The 17,267-nt window shown below is 40.6% G+C and overlaps 1 protein-coding gene across 1 annotated transcript in view; it reads right to left on the reverse strand.

The window, feature by feature from the left end:
• The window catches only part of DEPTOR (DEP domain containing MTOR interacting protein), a 609,509-nt gene extending 592,773 nt beyond the window's left edge, over positions 1 to 16,736 (reverse strand). The window contains exons 1-2 of the mRNA XM_078686837.1: positions 16,308 to 16,736; positions 15,722 to 15,845 (exon numbers count right to left, since the gene is read on the reverse strand). Coding sequence (XP_078542963.1) covers positions 15,722 to 15,804 — 83 coding nt within the window. The 5' untranslated portion in view covers positions 15,805 to 15,845; positions 16,308 to 16,736. The remainder of the gene's footprint in view (positions 1 to 15,721; positions 15,846 to 16,307) is intronic.
• Positions 16,737 to 17,267: the final 531 nt, after the last annotated feature.

A 17,267-nucleotide genomic window follows, 5' to 3' on the forward strand; every position in this document is an offset into this window, starting at 1 on the left:
AATATTCTATTGTACTCCCATCTCAACTGCCCTGGTGACCCCCTTATCAGGTGTGCTATTTTAAGAAATTGATGTTATGAAATATTTAAACCTAATGCTATTGAGAAAACCTAATGAAATTAAGAAAACAATCATGCCGGAAGTGAAAATAAAAACGAAAATAAAAAGGAGACCCCTTGCCTTCGTGAAACAAAGATTACCAATTCTAAATCAAGTACTCCGTGAACTGTTAATCTGATTCCTATGTGCCAATGTTAAGGCCCGGATAGGCATGCATATGGCATTTGAAAAAAAAATGTGGAATTAAGCTGTCTTTGAAGTTAAAAAAACTAATGAAGTTTGGAGCAATCAATAAAAAGAATGATTAAAGCATTGGATGAATTTTGGTTTATTGCATGGACGAAGCTGTGCGACTGACTGGCACGCAAGACACGTACCACATGAATTGGGAATCTTTCACCAGTAGGATCTGGGGCAGACCACGGTATCAGTCTGCACGCCATAACACAGCAAGTAAGTAGCAGTGTGAAGTAGAATACAAGAGGTATGCATTCTATCACATCGATTTCGACCCTAGTGGTCATACCACCCTGGGACCGCTGACACTGCCAGGGAACCGCTGGTCCCTGGAGCTGGAGTGGCAGTCCAGTCATCCATATGCTTGGCGAGTCTGCTTTGGTCTCGCAGAGCATATTAGGAGTTTCCTCTCCACCAGGGTTACATGGCGGTTCCTCCTCTATGAAAAACCTGGCAGAGAGGAAACGAAGGGAGTCTTGTGACTCACACCCTGTGTATGCCACAGGGAGGGCACAACATGGGCACCCCCTGTGTGCCTGCACAGAAGTTCCAGCATGGCATGGACTTTTGAGTCCATGCTGTGCTGGAACAGTTTTTGACGTTCCCATGGCAGTGCCTATTTTATAGGCACCGCCATGGGAACCCCAAAAGAATAGCCCGCCAATTACTAAAAAAGTCATTATATGGCAAGCGGTTCTCATGCAGGTTTGGCCGCACTGTCAAACTCTTAATCGGCCCCTTAGTGTTCAAGAACATACATGTGTTAGGTAAAACTTCTTATTCTCTAAATTCAAAAACCTACTGGGCTTAATTTTTTTAGACCACAAAGAAAGGGCCCCATAACAAGCTTAGTAAAGGGAAGTCATCCATAAAAGAAATAATATTCACATTTGTCTGTAGGCAGGCTCAGGTCACAAATCTTGAGAACAAACAGTATGGCCTTCAATAAATATAATTTCAGAAGTAAACTGAAAAAAATAAAATACATTATTTTGAACTACATGCAGCTCTTTTCTTGAACAGCCCATTCATTATGGTGCATAACAAACCTCTCTCCTGGAAAGTCTGGAGAGAAGGTAGTATAAGTTACGTCCGAAGAAAACAAGGTCCTTTCAAGAATCTGAGACACAGTTATAGCTTCTCACAAAATCAACTTGGCAACTATTTTAATCTTTGCACATGTCTTTGTAGCGTCCTCCCCAGCCCAGGCACTCACCAATGCCACACACAGAGTTTAGCAGAATATATCTTTATTATTCTGTGTGTAACCGCTAACTCAACAATCTAAACCATCCTTCTCTACGCTATGCTCAAACCATTATGTCACAGTTCTACAGAGTCCATCTGGAGCCACAAGGGTTCCGTTATTGCTAACTCACACAACACTACATCTCTGCATCTGTTAAATACATTTTGTTTTACGTTTTTACAAATATATAAACAATCATAGCTCTTTAATGAGTCTTCCTGGTGCTTTGACAACACATCCCAAACCGTGACTTCTAAAAACTGGGGACAGGCAGTAGAAGTGTCCATACCCTGCGCAGGTGACGTCGGAACAACAGCAGTCAGGGAGTCAATCTTCACTTGTCCTTTCAGACCAAGTCTCTACATTGACATCAGTGCCTGACGAGCGATGAGCCACATGTCAGAAATGTGAGGAATCTCGGGTAATGGACTTCCCAGGACGTTGGGCAGTCACCATGTTCTGGTCACAACATGAAGTGGCTCAGCATCGACAGGAGCATCAGATTTTCATTTTCTATGCTGACGAACAAGCACACGATCTCCTCTAGTGAACTCAACATCTTTTGCATGTCTATGTTTGTCTGCATAGGCTCCATTTTCCATTTACGATCCAAGTCTTTCATGTGGGTTTCTTCCTCAGTACTTGATCTTCTGTTGGTCCATTGAGATGACTTGGGCATCATGGCTCTCCTGAACATCAAAGTTGCAGGGCTTTCACCTGTGGTCGAATGAGGGGTCAAACAGTAAGCTCGAAGAGTAGAATTTAAGACCGTTTAAGGTCGAGCTTTTCATGTACAGTGAGTTGAACAACTTTCTTAAGAGTACTCATAAAAATGCTCGACAAAGTGATTGGCCTGTGGCCAAAGAGGTGTGCTTTTCAGATGCTTCACATTAAGATGACTGAGAAAGTCTCAGAATTCATGAATGATGAAAGGTGGACCCTTGTCAGATTTCAAAATCACAGGAACGTCCCATGTCATGAAGATGCTGTCTAATCTCTCGATGACTGTTTCTTAAGTGATAGATGAGAGCTCTTCTATCAATGGAAAATGGGAGTATTCATCAACAGTCGCCATCAAGTGATGTACAATGCCAAGATGACCGAAGAAGTCAACAGCAATTCTTTCTGATACATGCTTTGGCAATTGGGAAATGTTTAAGGTGAGTTGAGTGTTTTTCACTGAAAGGGAGTTGCACACATGACAGGCCTTCAATTCTCTTTCAACTCTCGTTGAGATATGGAAACCAGGCTCTGTCTCTGAGAGCTCTTTTTATGGCCACAACTCCACAATGTATTTCGTGTGCCACTTAAATTATCTTCTATCACAGACTCTACAGAATAACAATTCTTGAACTTCTTAGGATAATGCCTTCCTGAGTAACGGACAGCTCATCTTTGACATTTTTAAACTTCAGGTATTCACTGTCACTGGTAAGCGGTCGAGGGTGCTGGTGTCAAGACCTATGTGTAATAAAGCCTTTTAGTTTTAACATGTCACTTTCTTGACTTATGGCAGTAACGATTTGCTCCAACAAAATGGTAGCTGGTGTGCTTGATTTCACAATGAAATTTATGTAAGCTTCAGCTGTTTTCAAAGGATGCCAAGGCACTGTAAAGGCCCTCTTGAGAAGTAGTCAGCAGAGATTTTACATTTCCCTGGACAGTGCACGATAATGTAGTTGTATTCTTGCAATCGCAGACCACAACATTCAATGCTAGGAGATATCTTTGCCTTTAAATTGCCAAAGATGGTTAACAATGCTTGATGATCTGTCACAAGCGTGAAGGGCTTTCCATACAAGAATATGAGGAAACACTCACAAGCTCACACCATTGCTAGGTTTTTCTTTTTCAGGTTGTGAATAAGCACGTTCAACAACCTCTGTATGAAAGTTTGGGTCAAAGTATGCCATTTCAGAAGCATTATCAATAGCTTTTTGATTTTCTGGAAGCTTTTCTTGCATTCATGTAATCAATTACATTAAACATACCTTTTTTGTCAAGTCTCTTAATGGCACACTGACAGTGACAGAGTCTCATATATATCTTCAACAGTATGCCAAGAAATTAATGTAACATTGTGGGAGAGTAGCAGTTGACAAAGCCTGCACCTTAGCAGGATCAGGTGTCCTTCCTCCTTTAGAAAAAATATGGCCAGAGAATTTTAACTTTGTCTTATGGAACTCACATAGCACTCAATGTTAAACCTGCCTCAGCAAGCAAAAGAAACACTTGCGAAGGGAGCTTTATCATGCTCATTTTTTGTAGCTCTGAAAAACAACATGAGATCCCTACAATTGAAAGCATTCATGACAATCTGCATGATACGTCAAATGCCATCTTGAAGCTGCAGCTGATGACACACTGAAACATAGTATTTTGTAACGGAACACACCAATATGTGTAGAAAAGCTTGTAATGTACCTTTGGAAAAGGGGTTGCAAATGTGGTAAGATGGCCCCACGGGAAAAAGTCAACAACCAAGTATTAGCTGTTGTTACTGCCCAAGACACTCCAAGGATTTGTAGTGAATGAATCCGTATGAAGGAAATCATACACCTTCACAGGAAAAGGTCAATTGGAAAGGTAATTTGGAGCGCCTCTATATTTTCTTAGCATCACCAACAATATATTCCAAAAATTCTCATATGGTACAGTGTACTGCACCGTGACCCTTATATATTGTAAGTATAAAAAGGGATTCCTCAACGTCGCAAGCGAATCTGTCCTTCTCCTCCCTGTTGACTTTTTCCCGTGGGGCCATCTTACCACATTTGGAACCCCTTTTCCAGATATCCAGTGGAAGTTCTTTCTGTCATATACAGGCCTAAATAGGAGTATATTGTTCTATGTGAAAAGTCAACTGCTTCAAAACAACTATCATTAACAACTATTTGCTGGCATCTTTTTGAAGTGTACTTTACACGGACACATTGTTTGCCCTGAGGAAGTTCCATATATGGGAATGAAACGCGTTGGCTGGATTGTCTATACTCAATGAATTTTAAAAGAATTTTGGGAATAAAGAAGTTATTTTTCTAACTATCTTGGCCATTGGACTTCTTGAGCTGCGCACCCCCGTTTGTTACAATATTCTCTGATCTGGAGCACAGCGGCGTCACTTAACGGATGGCGTAGGGGTAGTTTGCACAGCGAACTCACGTATGGGAACTGGCACGAGGTGCGGCATGTGAGGTCCGCCGTTGTTGCTTTGGGAAAATTGAGCGTACCCAGTCTCTCAACAAATTTGTTGATGGTTTCACTAACGTTCGGTCATTCTTGACTAAATTTGTACCTTTCCTAATCTACATTCAGCATTGGATTGAACTTGAGATTCAATGTTACTTTGATTTTACTGTGTGTAATATTATCAGCTCTCTGCATTTTCTTTATGACTTCTTTTACCCCTTCCCCAGCAAGATTCTTAAGGTATTTGATAATCTTCTTATTACCTGCTTCTTCTATCGCATGAATGAAATCATCAAATGTCTCCTTCCAAGCAGTCCATCTGTCGCCAATATTCAGATTTTTGGTGGTATCGAATGGCAGTGGTGGTTTCAGAAAAGCGGCAAATTTGTAACCATTACTGGAACTTACTGAAGTGGAGAGTAGTGTTCCTTCTGACGCTGCTAGGTGATCTTGTTTATGCAAACCATCTCTGAGGCCTTGTGATGTGCTGGCCTCTGGGGCATCTTTGATAATGACAGGAAACATTACCTCTTTCTCTATTGGAAATGCAAACTTTCACGATTCTGATCACCGCTCTCAGCTTTCTGATCTTCAGAGACCTCTGGAGTTGTTCTGAGCCCCACTCTGCAGCTTTAATGGTGTGCCACTTTGGGCATGGACAGCTCAGCAAACACAACCCTGGGTGCTTCCTCTGAGTTCACTCTCCCCAGCACTGTGACATGATGACTCTCCCTACTCAGTTCTGGTAAGTAGATGACCGTTTCTTATATCTGAATCACTTTGCCTTTAGGCGTCTCTTTGCGCTGTATGACACATGGTTGATCTCTGCCTCGCAGCACTTGTGTTCACAGTGTTACCTTGCAATTTGCTTTTTCAAAACCTGGTTGCATCCGCCTTTAGGGTTATCATTCCGTAAGTTGTATAACATGAGGTTGCGTGGCAGCACGGCACCTCCCTTTGCAGCTTTCCCAGCAGGTTCTCGGCCAACGATGCATAGACTTCTCCGTACACCTTCCGTTATTGTCAAATGCTTCACACAGACTGGAGCTGTGCTATGACCCCCACATACGCCAAACATTGATTCTGCATTCGACTGACACACACGTGGCATGCAAGAGCAGTTTGCTGGACCACGGCAAACGCTTTGGGAGAGCACTGTTTATCTTTGGGCTACTTATCTCCTACCTCATCGCCAGTTGTAGCTTATTCAGCAGCCCAGGTCCTCGCCAATGACTATGCAACACATGAAGCTTAGCATAACATGTCTTTATTCTTCTGCGTATAACCGCAAACTAAACATTCTAAACCTGCCTTCACTTTGATACGCTCTAACGCCTATGTCACAGTTCTATTGAGTTAACCAGGAGTCACAAGGGTTCAATCTTTGCTAACTCACACAACACTATAGCCTTCAAAAAGGAGAGGTCGAGAAGACTCAATGTATTACCACTGCTAGCCCATAATTTCTAATGTCTGTTACTTCTATCCCACTATTTCTAATCTTAGTCAGAAATGACGTTGTCAAAATTGTCACACAAGTACAATTACATTTAAATAATGTATAAATTATAGATAAGTAACAATGTACACCTTTATTCAAAAAGCGAAAGGAGTTGGGAAGCTGATTAACTGCAACATCTTAGGCATGGAATGTGAAATGACTGGAGGTACAGTGGTTGTAGGTATAAAGTATATTTATTCAGTATTTCAACCCCAGAGGCAACCAGGGACCAACTTCTTCAGCAACTGTGTATTTCTCCTCTGCCCCCTGGATTCCACATTCTGGAATCCAGTGAGCATAGCATTGTACCATAAGATATTTAAAGGAACATTATGAGATTACCAAGATATAACATATCTCCCTTCTTATATAACACAAAATATAACATGTCTCTTTTCTTATACAACAGAGAGAGAAATAAAATATAAAAATTAAAAATTGAAATTAAAATTAAAAATTGATAAAATTAAAATTTGATAATATAAATGCCATATACATGCCATATCCTCCTTCCTCTAAAATTACTAGACCAAAAGTACACAGAGAACATTATACCATGTTCCAATAAAGGTATACAACTAAGAACATTTGTAGTCTTTCATCCATATTGGTTTGAATTTAGGACGAATGCATCTTTCCTTTATATTTGCATCTGAAGTAATGTGTAAAGATTTCACAGAAACTGGATCTGATTTGATGTTCTATTGACTTGCATAATGTTTACACTCCAATTCATTGCATTTCGTAACACTTCTTACATTCCATCGCTTACCATCATCTAATTTAGCAATATTTCCAATTATATGAACAATTTGTTTGGGTTTGGACCATTTAGAAAATCCCAGTTTTTTGTTTCCCATCTGTTGTGTGCGTACCCAATCACCAATTTTAAATGATCTTGAGGATGTTTTAACCTTAGCATTATGATCTTGAACATATTTTTTCTGATACTCTTGTACTTTACTCAAAACATCCTTACTGTCCAAAGGTTTTGTGTTACTATTTTTGGACATCCAACAAGGTTTAACTTTTGACCCTGCCACTCGTCCTTTTAATAGGAAAAAAGGAGACATTCCTGTGGCAGTATGAGGAGTGTTTCTATAACACCATAACATGTTCTTGACAGCATCTTTACAGTTATCACCATTGTTGTCGGCTAGTTGAATGCATTCGTTCAACACTCGGTTAAATCTCTCTACTAGACCATTTTCTCTAGGATTATAAACAGAAGGGGTGGTATGTTTCACACCCACCATTTTAAGGTAAATAGCAAATTCATCAGCTATGAACTGTGGACCATTATCTGATAATATCACACTAGGGTATCCTTCCCTACGAAAAATTCCTTCACAAAAATCAATTATGTTGGAAGCCCTGATGTCTTTCACAAAAGCAACTTCAGGCCATTTTGAATGAAAATCCATTAGCACAATAGCATATTTATCTTCAATGCCTTTCACATGAAAAGGACCACATATATCCATAGCAACTGTGTCCCAAGGTTTATCGGGAAAAGAAATTGCAGATATGGTTGTTTCCTGAGATTTGTGTGATTTATCACTGCACATACACGCTAAACAATTACGAACACATCTTTCTATGTCTTTGTCCATGCCAATCCACCAAAAGTCATTCCTAGCTCTCCTTTTCATGCTGGTCATACCACTATGTCCTTCGTGTAATAAGCTCAACATCTTTTCTTTTAACAATGAAGGTACAACTAATCTGTCACCTCTTCTAAGAATGCCATTGACGTATGACAATTCTGACCAAACCATTTTATAGTCAGCCAGATCAGTTTTGTTCAAAGATGATGAATCTACACCTACATGCAACTTTTTGATTATATTCTGAAACACATCATCTTTGTTCACAGCTTCAATCCATTCTTGTTCATTCAATGCATTATTGCATGATTCCTCAATGCTGGCTACTAACCATTCATCTTTATCTTCTTCTACATTATTTGTATCGCAAGATAAAGGAAGACGCGATAAGCAGTCTGCATTGATATTTTTGTGACCTGGTACATATTTTATTTGAAAATTATATTCTTATAGTCTGTAAGACCATTTCGCTATTCTGGGTGTGGCCTTAAAAGCGCCTTTTGTAGTGAAGATGTCAATGAGAGGTCTATGATCTGTCCACAATTCAAATTCTGTTCCCCAAATGAATGTTTTAAAGTGGTCTACACCCCACCAACATGCTAATGCCTCTTTCTCAATCACCGAATAAGAGGGTTCAGCAGCCTTAAGTGTGCGAGAAGCAAAGGCAATGATCCTTTCAACACCATCACTGTCTCTTTGCATCAGAACAGCACCTAGACCATATGCGCTTGAATCAACAACAATAATAGAAATATGATTGGGATCATAAGGCTTTAGAGCAACTGCTTTGGTAATGTCTCTTTTTATGTTGTCAAAAGCTTGCTGACATAAAGTGGACCAAACAAATGAGGCGCCTTTTTTCATTATTAACCTCAATTCATGTACTTTGTTGGCAAAATTAGGAACAAATTTGGAATAGTATTCCGCAAGTCCTAAAAAAGAGCGTAACTGATCTTTATTAATTGGATGTGGTGCTTTTTCTATAGCATCCAATAATCTCATTTTTGGTTTAACTCCCTCATTGGAAATAGTATGTCCAAGATAATCCATTTGTTTTACTCCAAATTTACATTTCTCACCACATACAGTCAAACCGGCATCTTGAAGTTTACAAAGAACATTGTGCACATTTTTGTCATGAGAAGATAAATCTTTACCCCAAATTAAAACATCATCTTGAAATATTCGTACTTGCATTTCATCCTTCAAAATGCTGCACATGACCCTTTGAAAAACTGAACACGCAGATGCTAATCCAAATGGCATCCTTAAATATTGGAAAGCACCCTCAGGAGTGATGAAAGATGTTAAATGTCTGGATTCAGTATGTAATTTGATCTGATGGTAAGCATTGGACAGATCAATTGATGAAAAATACATGGCCTCCTTGATGCTTGATATCATTTCATTTATATGTGGGAGCGGAGAACGGTCAACCCAGATGTTTTTGTTTAGATCTCTCAGGTCCACACACATCCTAATTTTTCCATTGGGTTTACGAGCCAAAACAATAGGACTGAGCCAATCAGAAGCTTCGATAGGTTCGATTACTTTAGCATCACATAGCCTGATTAACTCCTCTTTTAATGGACCTCGTAAAGCAAATGGTACATTTCTTACTTTATGAACTACTGGAATATTGTCAGACTTAAGAATAATTTTGTGTTCGAATTTAACCAAACATCCAAGATCTTTACTGAATAACTTGGGGAATATAGATTCCCAGTTGGTTGAATTATTGTCATCAGTTAACAAAACTTGATCAAAATAAATTTTAGATAATAATATCTGATCAGGATGATTGGGATCCAATATCAGTCCCATTTTCTTTGCATCCTTCCATCCTAATAGGGCACGTCCTTGTTCGACTACATAAACTGGACTCATACAAGATCTCCCCTTAAATGTCAATCGAGCATCGAAATATCCAAGCATGGGTAATTTCATACCACAATAACCTTTAGGATGTACATCCGAGTATATTAATGTTGGTTTGCTCCCATTTTCCCACATACATTTATCTATAATTGTATATGGTGAACACGAGTCTGCCCAAAGTGCCATGTTATCCTTGTCTATCATCACATTACATTTAGGAGGTTGGTAATCTTCAGAAATATCACATACAGAATCATCATGTATAACCATCACTTCAATTTCTGTCTCATTGTTTTCACTTTCATCATCCTCACTATCAGTTTGAGGTTCAACGAGATTAACAGAACGTTTCCAATTACTATTATCACTAGTTCTGCACCACTTAGCAAAATGACCTATCTTTTTGCATTTGATGTAAGTGAATTTAACAGCAGGGCATTTATTAAAATCTGCAGTGTGTTTTTGACTACCACATCTAAAACAGATACGTTTGCTGAAACTGCTCTTGTTCTTTGAAAAATTAAACTTGTTATCTTTGTTGTCTTTGTTATCATTTCTAAAATCAGTTTTTTTTTTGCTATTACTTATTACACTGACACTACTAGATTCATCTTTATCTTTCTGTTGCATAGAACTTAATTCTTTAACATAATGAGAAGTGTTTTCCATTTTCCTAGCAGTATCAAGTGTTTTTTGTAACGAAGGATTTTTAAGTTCAAGTAAGCGTTCTTGAATTTTGATGTTTATAATTCTATTAATAAATTGATCTCGAATTATTTCTTCGTGTAAGTCTTTAAATTTACAAGTAATAGCTAAAGTTCTCAAACAAGCTACATATTGTTGAACATTTTCTCCTTGTAATTGTGCCCTTGAGAAAAATGTATACCTTTCTACAACAATGCTAGTTTTTTTCCCATAGTTTTCTTCTAAAGCTTTTAAGGCTTCAGAATAAACGTCTATGGATGTGTCATTGGAACTGGTTTCACTAGTTTCACTACTTTCATCAATAGTGTCAACGACAGTGGAAACTACACGATTTATAACAGGTAAGGTTTTTAAAACTTTCCTTCCTTCTACTCCTAAGTTGTGTTTTAATAAAGCCAATTTCCTAGATGGTAAAAATACATCCCCTCCAATAGCTTCTAAATAGGCCTCAAATGATTCGGACCAATCCTCCCAATTCATGGAGGGAGGGACAGGACTTTGTAGAAATTTGGGAGGAGCTGCAACAGAAGAGGTAACATCCATATTGATTAATTATTAAGCATTAGAACATTCAATTATATATAAAAAAATTAACTAAAATAAATAATGTAGTCACCGATGTCAGTTGTATATGTTGTAATAGTCCAAATTCACTTGTATATATTGGAATAGTTCAAATCCACTTTATTTAATCAGATTTCACTCCATGCGATATTCGTTTTGTAGTAGATTGTTGATTTCATCAAAAAATTCGATGTTTGAAGTTTTCAGCTTCGTTTTTTCAATGTTTGTTATAGCGCTGTAACTTGATATTTATTGTTCCCCAAATACTTCAAAATGTTGCCAGGATTTGTCGTAGTGGAAACGAAATTGTTGTCATACGATTTGCCGAGTTTTACAATTGTGTGCGGTTGTCATGGGGATTGAAGATGGCCGCCTTGCGTCAAAAACGTGAAGACGCGATGATGCACACAGAGATTCGGCGTTATGACGCGTGAGTAACAGTATACTAGATGCGCGTGAAGCTGCACTTAAAGATCAACACTGCGCGTGCATTTGCGGAACGGTATCCAAAAATAAACACAACGATGAACTTGAGGTAACGAATGTTTAAATTGATGTGTCGTTAGTAAACACAATAACGATCATGGAGTCACGTTGCCCCTTTTTTTAAAAAATGTCAATTATAGAAATGGTTCTAAAACGGAGAAATTCACTCACGGAGCGATTGGAATGGGGACAAACTCAAATTATTTTTCGCTCCAAAACGATGAGTATGTGGTTGCCGAGAGTATTAGCAAAAGTTTTGTAGTTAAGGAAATCTGAATGAGAGAGGTTTAAATAGTTCAAAACGTTACCTTGAAAGTTCAAATTGTCAGCCTAAGGGGTTGAAAGTAGATCTTCACCGTTAAAATCTTCATTGATTCGGTGTTACACATCTCCTTCAAATGGATCCCATCCTCGTGGCCACTGAAATGACTGGAGGTACAGTGGTTGTAGGTATAAAGTATATTTATTCAGTATTTCAACCCCAGAGGCAACCAGGGACCAACTTCTTCAGCAACTGTGTATTTCTCCTCTGCCCCCTGGATTCCACATTCTGGAATCCAGTGAGCATAGCATTGTACCATAAGATATTTAAAGGAACATTATGAGATTACCAAGATATAACAGAATGGTCAAAAAGAACCAGAGTTAATAGTCAACCTACAGAGTGCAACAAACAATTCTCCAAAAAATATACTAGACAATTTTAAAATGGAAACGATTGGTAGGGAAGTACTGGACATGTCAAAATCACAGGCAGATTACCTTCACCCATTTATGAATGGTGACTTAATATAACAATGATGTAAAGAAATCAATATCTAAATTAATCTGATTTTAAACGCAATCTGGCATTATCAGCCAAAGGACTAGTTTTTAATGACACAGGAAAATGTTGGGGTAAAAAATTATGTGGCCATAATAAGGCCTTACAGTAGCAAAAACACGATTGTTCTTATAAATTGGAGACTGAATAACACACTGGATATTAATAATTGGCTCCTGGACAAGGCTATTCTAACCCAAACGATAAATGTCTCAATTGACTGTTTTTCATCAAATGTGTAATAGTTACTTGGAGCTTTTTGACTATTGAAGTTCTGTCCTTAACAATGAATAAATGCTACAATTGTGTCATTGTTGTAACACCAATATAAGTATCGATAAACTTAGTGAAATAAAATTTGGAGATCTAGAAACACAAAACAGATATGGCGTAGGAATGCAGGGGATCTATCTTCACTCCTAAAATAATCCTGCGGTTTTTAAAACCTGCAGCCTCCAAAGCTCATTGTTCTCTGCCACAGAGGAATTTACAAAGGCCATACTACAGGCAGAAATACAATGAAGGGATGAACAGGAATACACAATATCATGAACACCTCCCATTGCGACCATGTAGGGACTGGAAAGAAAAATCTATTTAAGAACACTATTAAAGAGAAATGGCTGTTTCTCGAACACTGTAATAGTGACAAGAAATTATGCTGGCATAACCCCAGGGGTTAAAGAAGCACAGTGCTGCATCACTGTGAGACCTAAGACGATGACTTGATTGGGTCTGACATGCTCTATAAATAGAGGGCATTCAGAAGAAGAATATGGTATTTCCTTAGTTAAGTGGATACTGAGAATATTCAGAACAATTCAAGATGTCAACCGAGATGGTCAAGGCATTTCCAAAGCCTGAGATGAAGACACCAAAGTCGCAGCTTACCAAATAAGCACTGGCAAAGCAATAGGTCTGTGTTGGCAACCAGCTTTTTAGCTTTACCAATACGTTGTTTTCTCTGGATTTATGCAAAACTTTGTTGCAGGGGAAGCTGCCGGGCCTTCATCAATGTAAAAAAAAAAGTGCAAAATCAAAAATATTTTTGGTCTCAAAAAGCATGCAAAAAAAAACCTGTTCCTGGCACTTCTAAGAACTACTTTGTGGGTGGGTGTACTGCTTGTGAAAGGGAAGAATGCAGTCATTGATAGTGAAGTTAGCTGGGTGTAGTGGGCTGGCCCTTTGCCCGATGCTCTATGCTGTAGTGGGCAGAAAAAAAAGTGAATGACACAACTACAGACCAATGAATAAAAAAGTTTGGAAAAAACCCTTATGCGTATTTCAAATGTATAATTTTAGTAAAAATCAAAAGGTCTTAGCTGATGCCAGACCAAAAAATTGTTGAGAAAGAAGACAAGAAAAAAAAAGACGACGAAAAATTAAAAGAATTTAAAACAAAAAAAGAATGTAGGTATTTACTCATCACAAACGTAGCTTTGAAGCAACAGTAAGCTGAACAATAAACAAGAGCCCATGGATGCGATTCAAGGAAGTTTATAAGTAGACAGGTAAATTCCAGCTTCTTTTTGTATAATGTGGTAATGCTTGTAATGCTCTTTGGAGAGTTGTCTCTTCAAACATATCCAAGTTTCTCAAGTAGAACACCACTGACACTGAAATCGTTATAGCCTTTGGCAAAAATCAATGTAAATTTCACAAATGGATGAACTGTTGCTGTAAAACCTATCTACTTTAAAATCAACTGCAGAATTTTAATAAGGATATATTTGTAATAAATATGTGAAAGTAGAGAAAAAGCATCATTGAACTTGCTTCTAGCAAGAAAAGTACCATTACTATTCCAGCAAGCTTAGCAATAATTCTGCGGAAAAAAACCAGGAATAGCTGAAAGCATATATTCCAATATTTCAGAATAGGTAAGTGAGAGATTTGAAAAACAAAACTGGAGAATGTATTTTCCCCATTGACGTCTATGGATACACAGGCAATTTCAGCTAAAATAAAACCACATTTAGCTTAAAAAATCGAGAGTCTCCTCCTGATTCGGGTCTGTTGGCATGTATGAGTTACCCTTATGATAAGAAGAGAATTATGAGTTATGCACAGAGTGTGTCTAAGATAAGGGCTATTAAATAGCATTACTTATAAGAGATATACATATTGAGAGAAATGCAGCAGAGAAGTGGGGTAAACTAACAGCATTTAATGGTAACATATGTGCATTAAGCTACAGGAGATTTAGATTGGATGTGGCAGGTAGGGCTTTAAGTGGGCCTGGTCCTGGGCTGGGTCCTGCCGTTGCTCATCACCAGCAGTTCTAAAAAGCAGGTGCTTAGACGTGTCCCTATCGTGCCCTCCATTTTTGCTCTTATCCTTAGGGTGAGGAGTCGCGTGGGGAAGGGGAGGTTCAAATAATGTAAAAAAATGTATACTACCTTTCCCGGGTCGAGAGTCTTCACTGCTCCTGCTTTCCTGCCTCCTGCAGGAACAGGAAGCAGGCAGCCTCCCTCCCCTCCCCAAAGCCAATCAAAACGCTCCAGTGGAGCATTTTGATTGTTCCGGACGCCGCCCAGCTAGGAGCTGTAGGGGATTGCATATTCTCCATGTAGGCTGCAATGCAACCTGCATGGAGAAGTGCAGAGTACGCATGACTGGTTTGGGTGGCCCGAGAGGGCCGACCAAACCAATCATGCGTACTCAGGAGTGGACAAACCACTCCTGCCCTTCCCCGGCAGCTCCGCCTGCCCGCAATGCAGAAAGAAACATAAAATGGTAATAACCAAAAGTTATTACCATTTTATGTTTTGGCTCTCGCACTGAGAAAGCAGTGGGGCGACGCTCCTCCGCCCTAGTGGAGGAGTCGCCCCTGTAATACTTGTATTATACATCTGTATGCAACGCCCTTAATTACATCTGACACTCCACTTTGAGAGACCCCCTAGTTTTTTCATTCCACTTAAAGCCCTCGAGGCAGGTGTGTGATTAGATTTGACTTTTAATTTATTCTCTTGTCTATACAGAGGACTCCCTAATTGTGATACATACATTTCAAACAAAGTAGAACTTATGGCTAAATTCACCCCTTCTTGCCCAAAGAATGTCCTGGCTGAGCAACATCTGTGTAATGTTAAGGCATCCTATGGTTGCAACAGACTGTTTGCTGTATCTATGTGTAGCAAACAGTACAATCTGATTCTGTGCAACATGCAAATAAAAATAAGTTTACAAAAAAAATTCACCCTTCTACATGCTCCTAAAAACAATCTGTGAGGATAAAAATGCAAACTGTAAACCTCCCGCACCAATGCTTAATTGTGTGGCCCACCACGTGGTTCGGCCACGCCCACCATGTCAGCTCAGTGTACTCGTCCAGTTACATCTGCAGGCCTTATCTGGCCCTTTCCCTCTGTTCCCCGGCTGGAAGGGGTGGGTGTGTGAAGTGACGTCTGCTTCCCTACCTTAACTGCTCCCCGGTGATAAGCAGCTCGGCCATGTGCTCCAGCTCGGTCACCTTCTGCATATTGTGCACAACTGCGTCCATCGCTGCCACTTCTGGGCCCAGTGAGCGCCTCTACGAACAACCTGTGAGCAACAACAGAACGACTGGTGAAGAGGGCACGGGGCCGGCTGCCAGCCTGCGCGCGAGCTCATCCCTCTTTTACTGCTGCTTATCAATGAACCCCCCTCCCTCCCACCTCGAACTGCTGGAGCGTGCACGAGGCTGTCAGTTCACAGCTGCAGCGATTAATACCTGTGAGATTCCTCCCACATGGTAAATGAGAGTTGTGCTCATGCACCGCGTGAAATCCCAGTTACCATCAATGCCCACATGCCAAGGTTCTGAGCAAAAACAAAACAAACAAGATTGTGTCAGCTGATTTCGTTAAATAAACCTTGCATGACATTTTCCAGCTTCCCACGCTGCCTCTTTGTTTGCAACCGTGCACGCGAGCGCAGCACAGCCAGCGGGGCTGAAGCACCTTGACGCGAAGCCGGGCACAATGTTATGAATAAGAGATTCGGCGGGTGGCGTGTCTTACTCACCCTGGAGTTCCTGTCCCTTCTTTTTAATGCCAGCGGGAGACGGACCCGGGCCAGCCGGGGAGCTGCTCCGTGCACGCGGGGCGAGCCTGTGCTGCAATCCTCCCAGTCCCAGGCAGCCGCGCTCCCCCTGCATCAGGCCGCTGGGAGCACAAAGCAACACTGCCCCGACTGCAAATTACAAACACGAGGCTGCGCCAAGAAGATAAATAAGGCAGCAGGGGAGCCCAGTCCAAGGGCTGCGCTCTTTATCGGGCTGAACTTCGGCACTGAAGGTGGGTCCGCCGGGGGAGTGGACGGGGGCGCTGCGAGTTCAGGAGCATGCTGCACTTGGCTGACAGCAGAGCCAGCTGCGCGGCGGCGTCTGACAAGCGCACCAGCCGAGCGCCCGGTTGGAAGGCACAGCCTGCCTAAGTGCCCTCTCTGAACCCCGGGCAGCTCGCGCCGGGCGCACAAACAAAACGGAAGGGCAGCTGGGGCGCGAGCGCCTCACGCGTCCGCCGGCCTCGCGCTGCGCTCCCGCTGCTTCACGTGGGGCCCCAGCAGAAATCCGCGAGCACGCCGAATCCCTCCCAAAGAGCTGGGACTGTTCTGCTTCTACTTTTCCCCCTTCCCCTCCCCTTCCAACTGTCGGCTCTGGGGTTGAATAACAGCCGCTGCGTTGAATGCTCAGTGGTCTGCACTGTACTTTTCTTATTTTTAAACCGGACAGAGAAAAGCAAGCGTTCACGCTGCTTGTGTGGAAATTGTTTTTAAAATGTTTCCCAAAACACACCAAGGCAACGGTCTGCACTCACGGCTAGTCTATTTAAAGCAACAGTTGTGCGTGTCCTGTTTAAAGACCATACATTGGAGTCTCGTTCAGTCTCCCGTTACGTCTGTCAACATGTGTCACTGTTTTGAATAAGACATGAAAATACATTTTATTCTAGTGGAGTGATCACAGCTCTTCGCAGCACAGCT

The sequence above is a fragment of the Lissotriton helveticus genome, chromosome 4_1, assembly GCF_964261635.1.
Source record: "Lissotriton helveticus chromosome 4_1, aLisHel1.1, whole genome shotgun sequence".
Taxonomy (NCBI): Eukaryota; Metazoa; Chordata; class Amphibia; order Caudata; family Salamandridae; genus Lissotriton; species Lissotriton helveticus.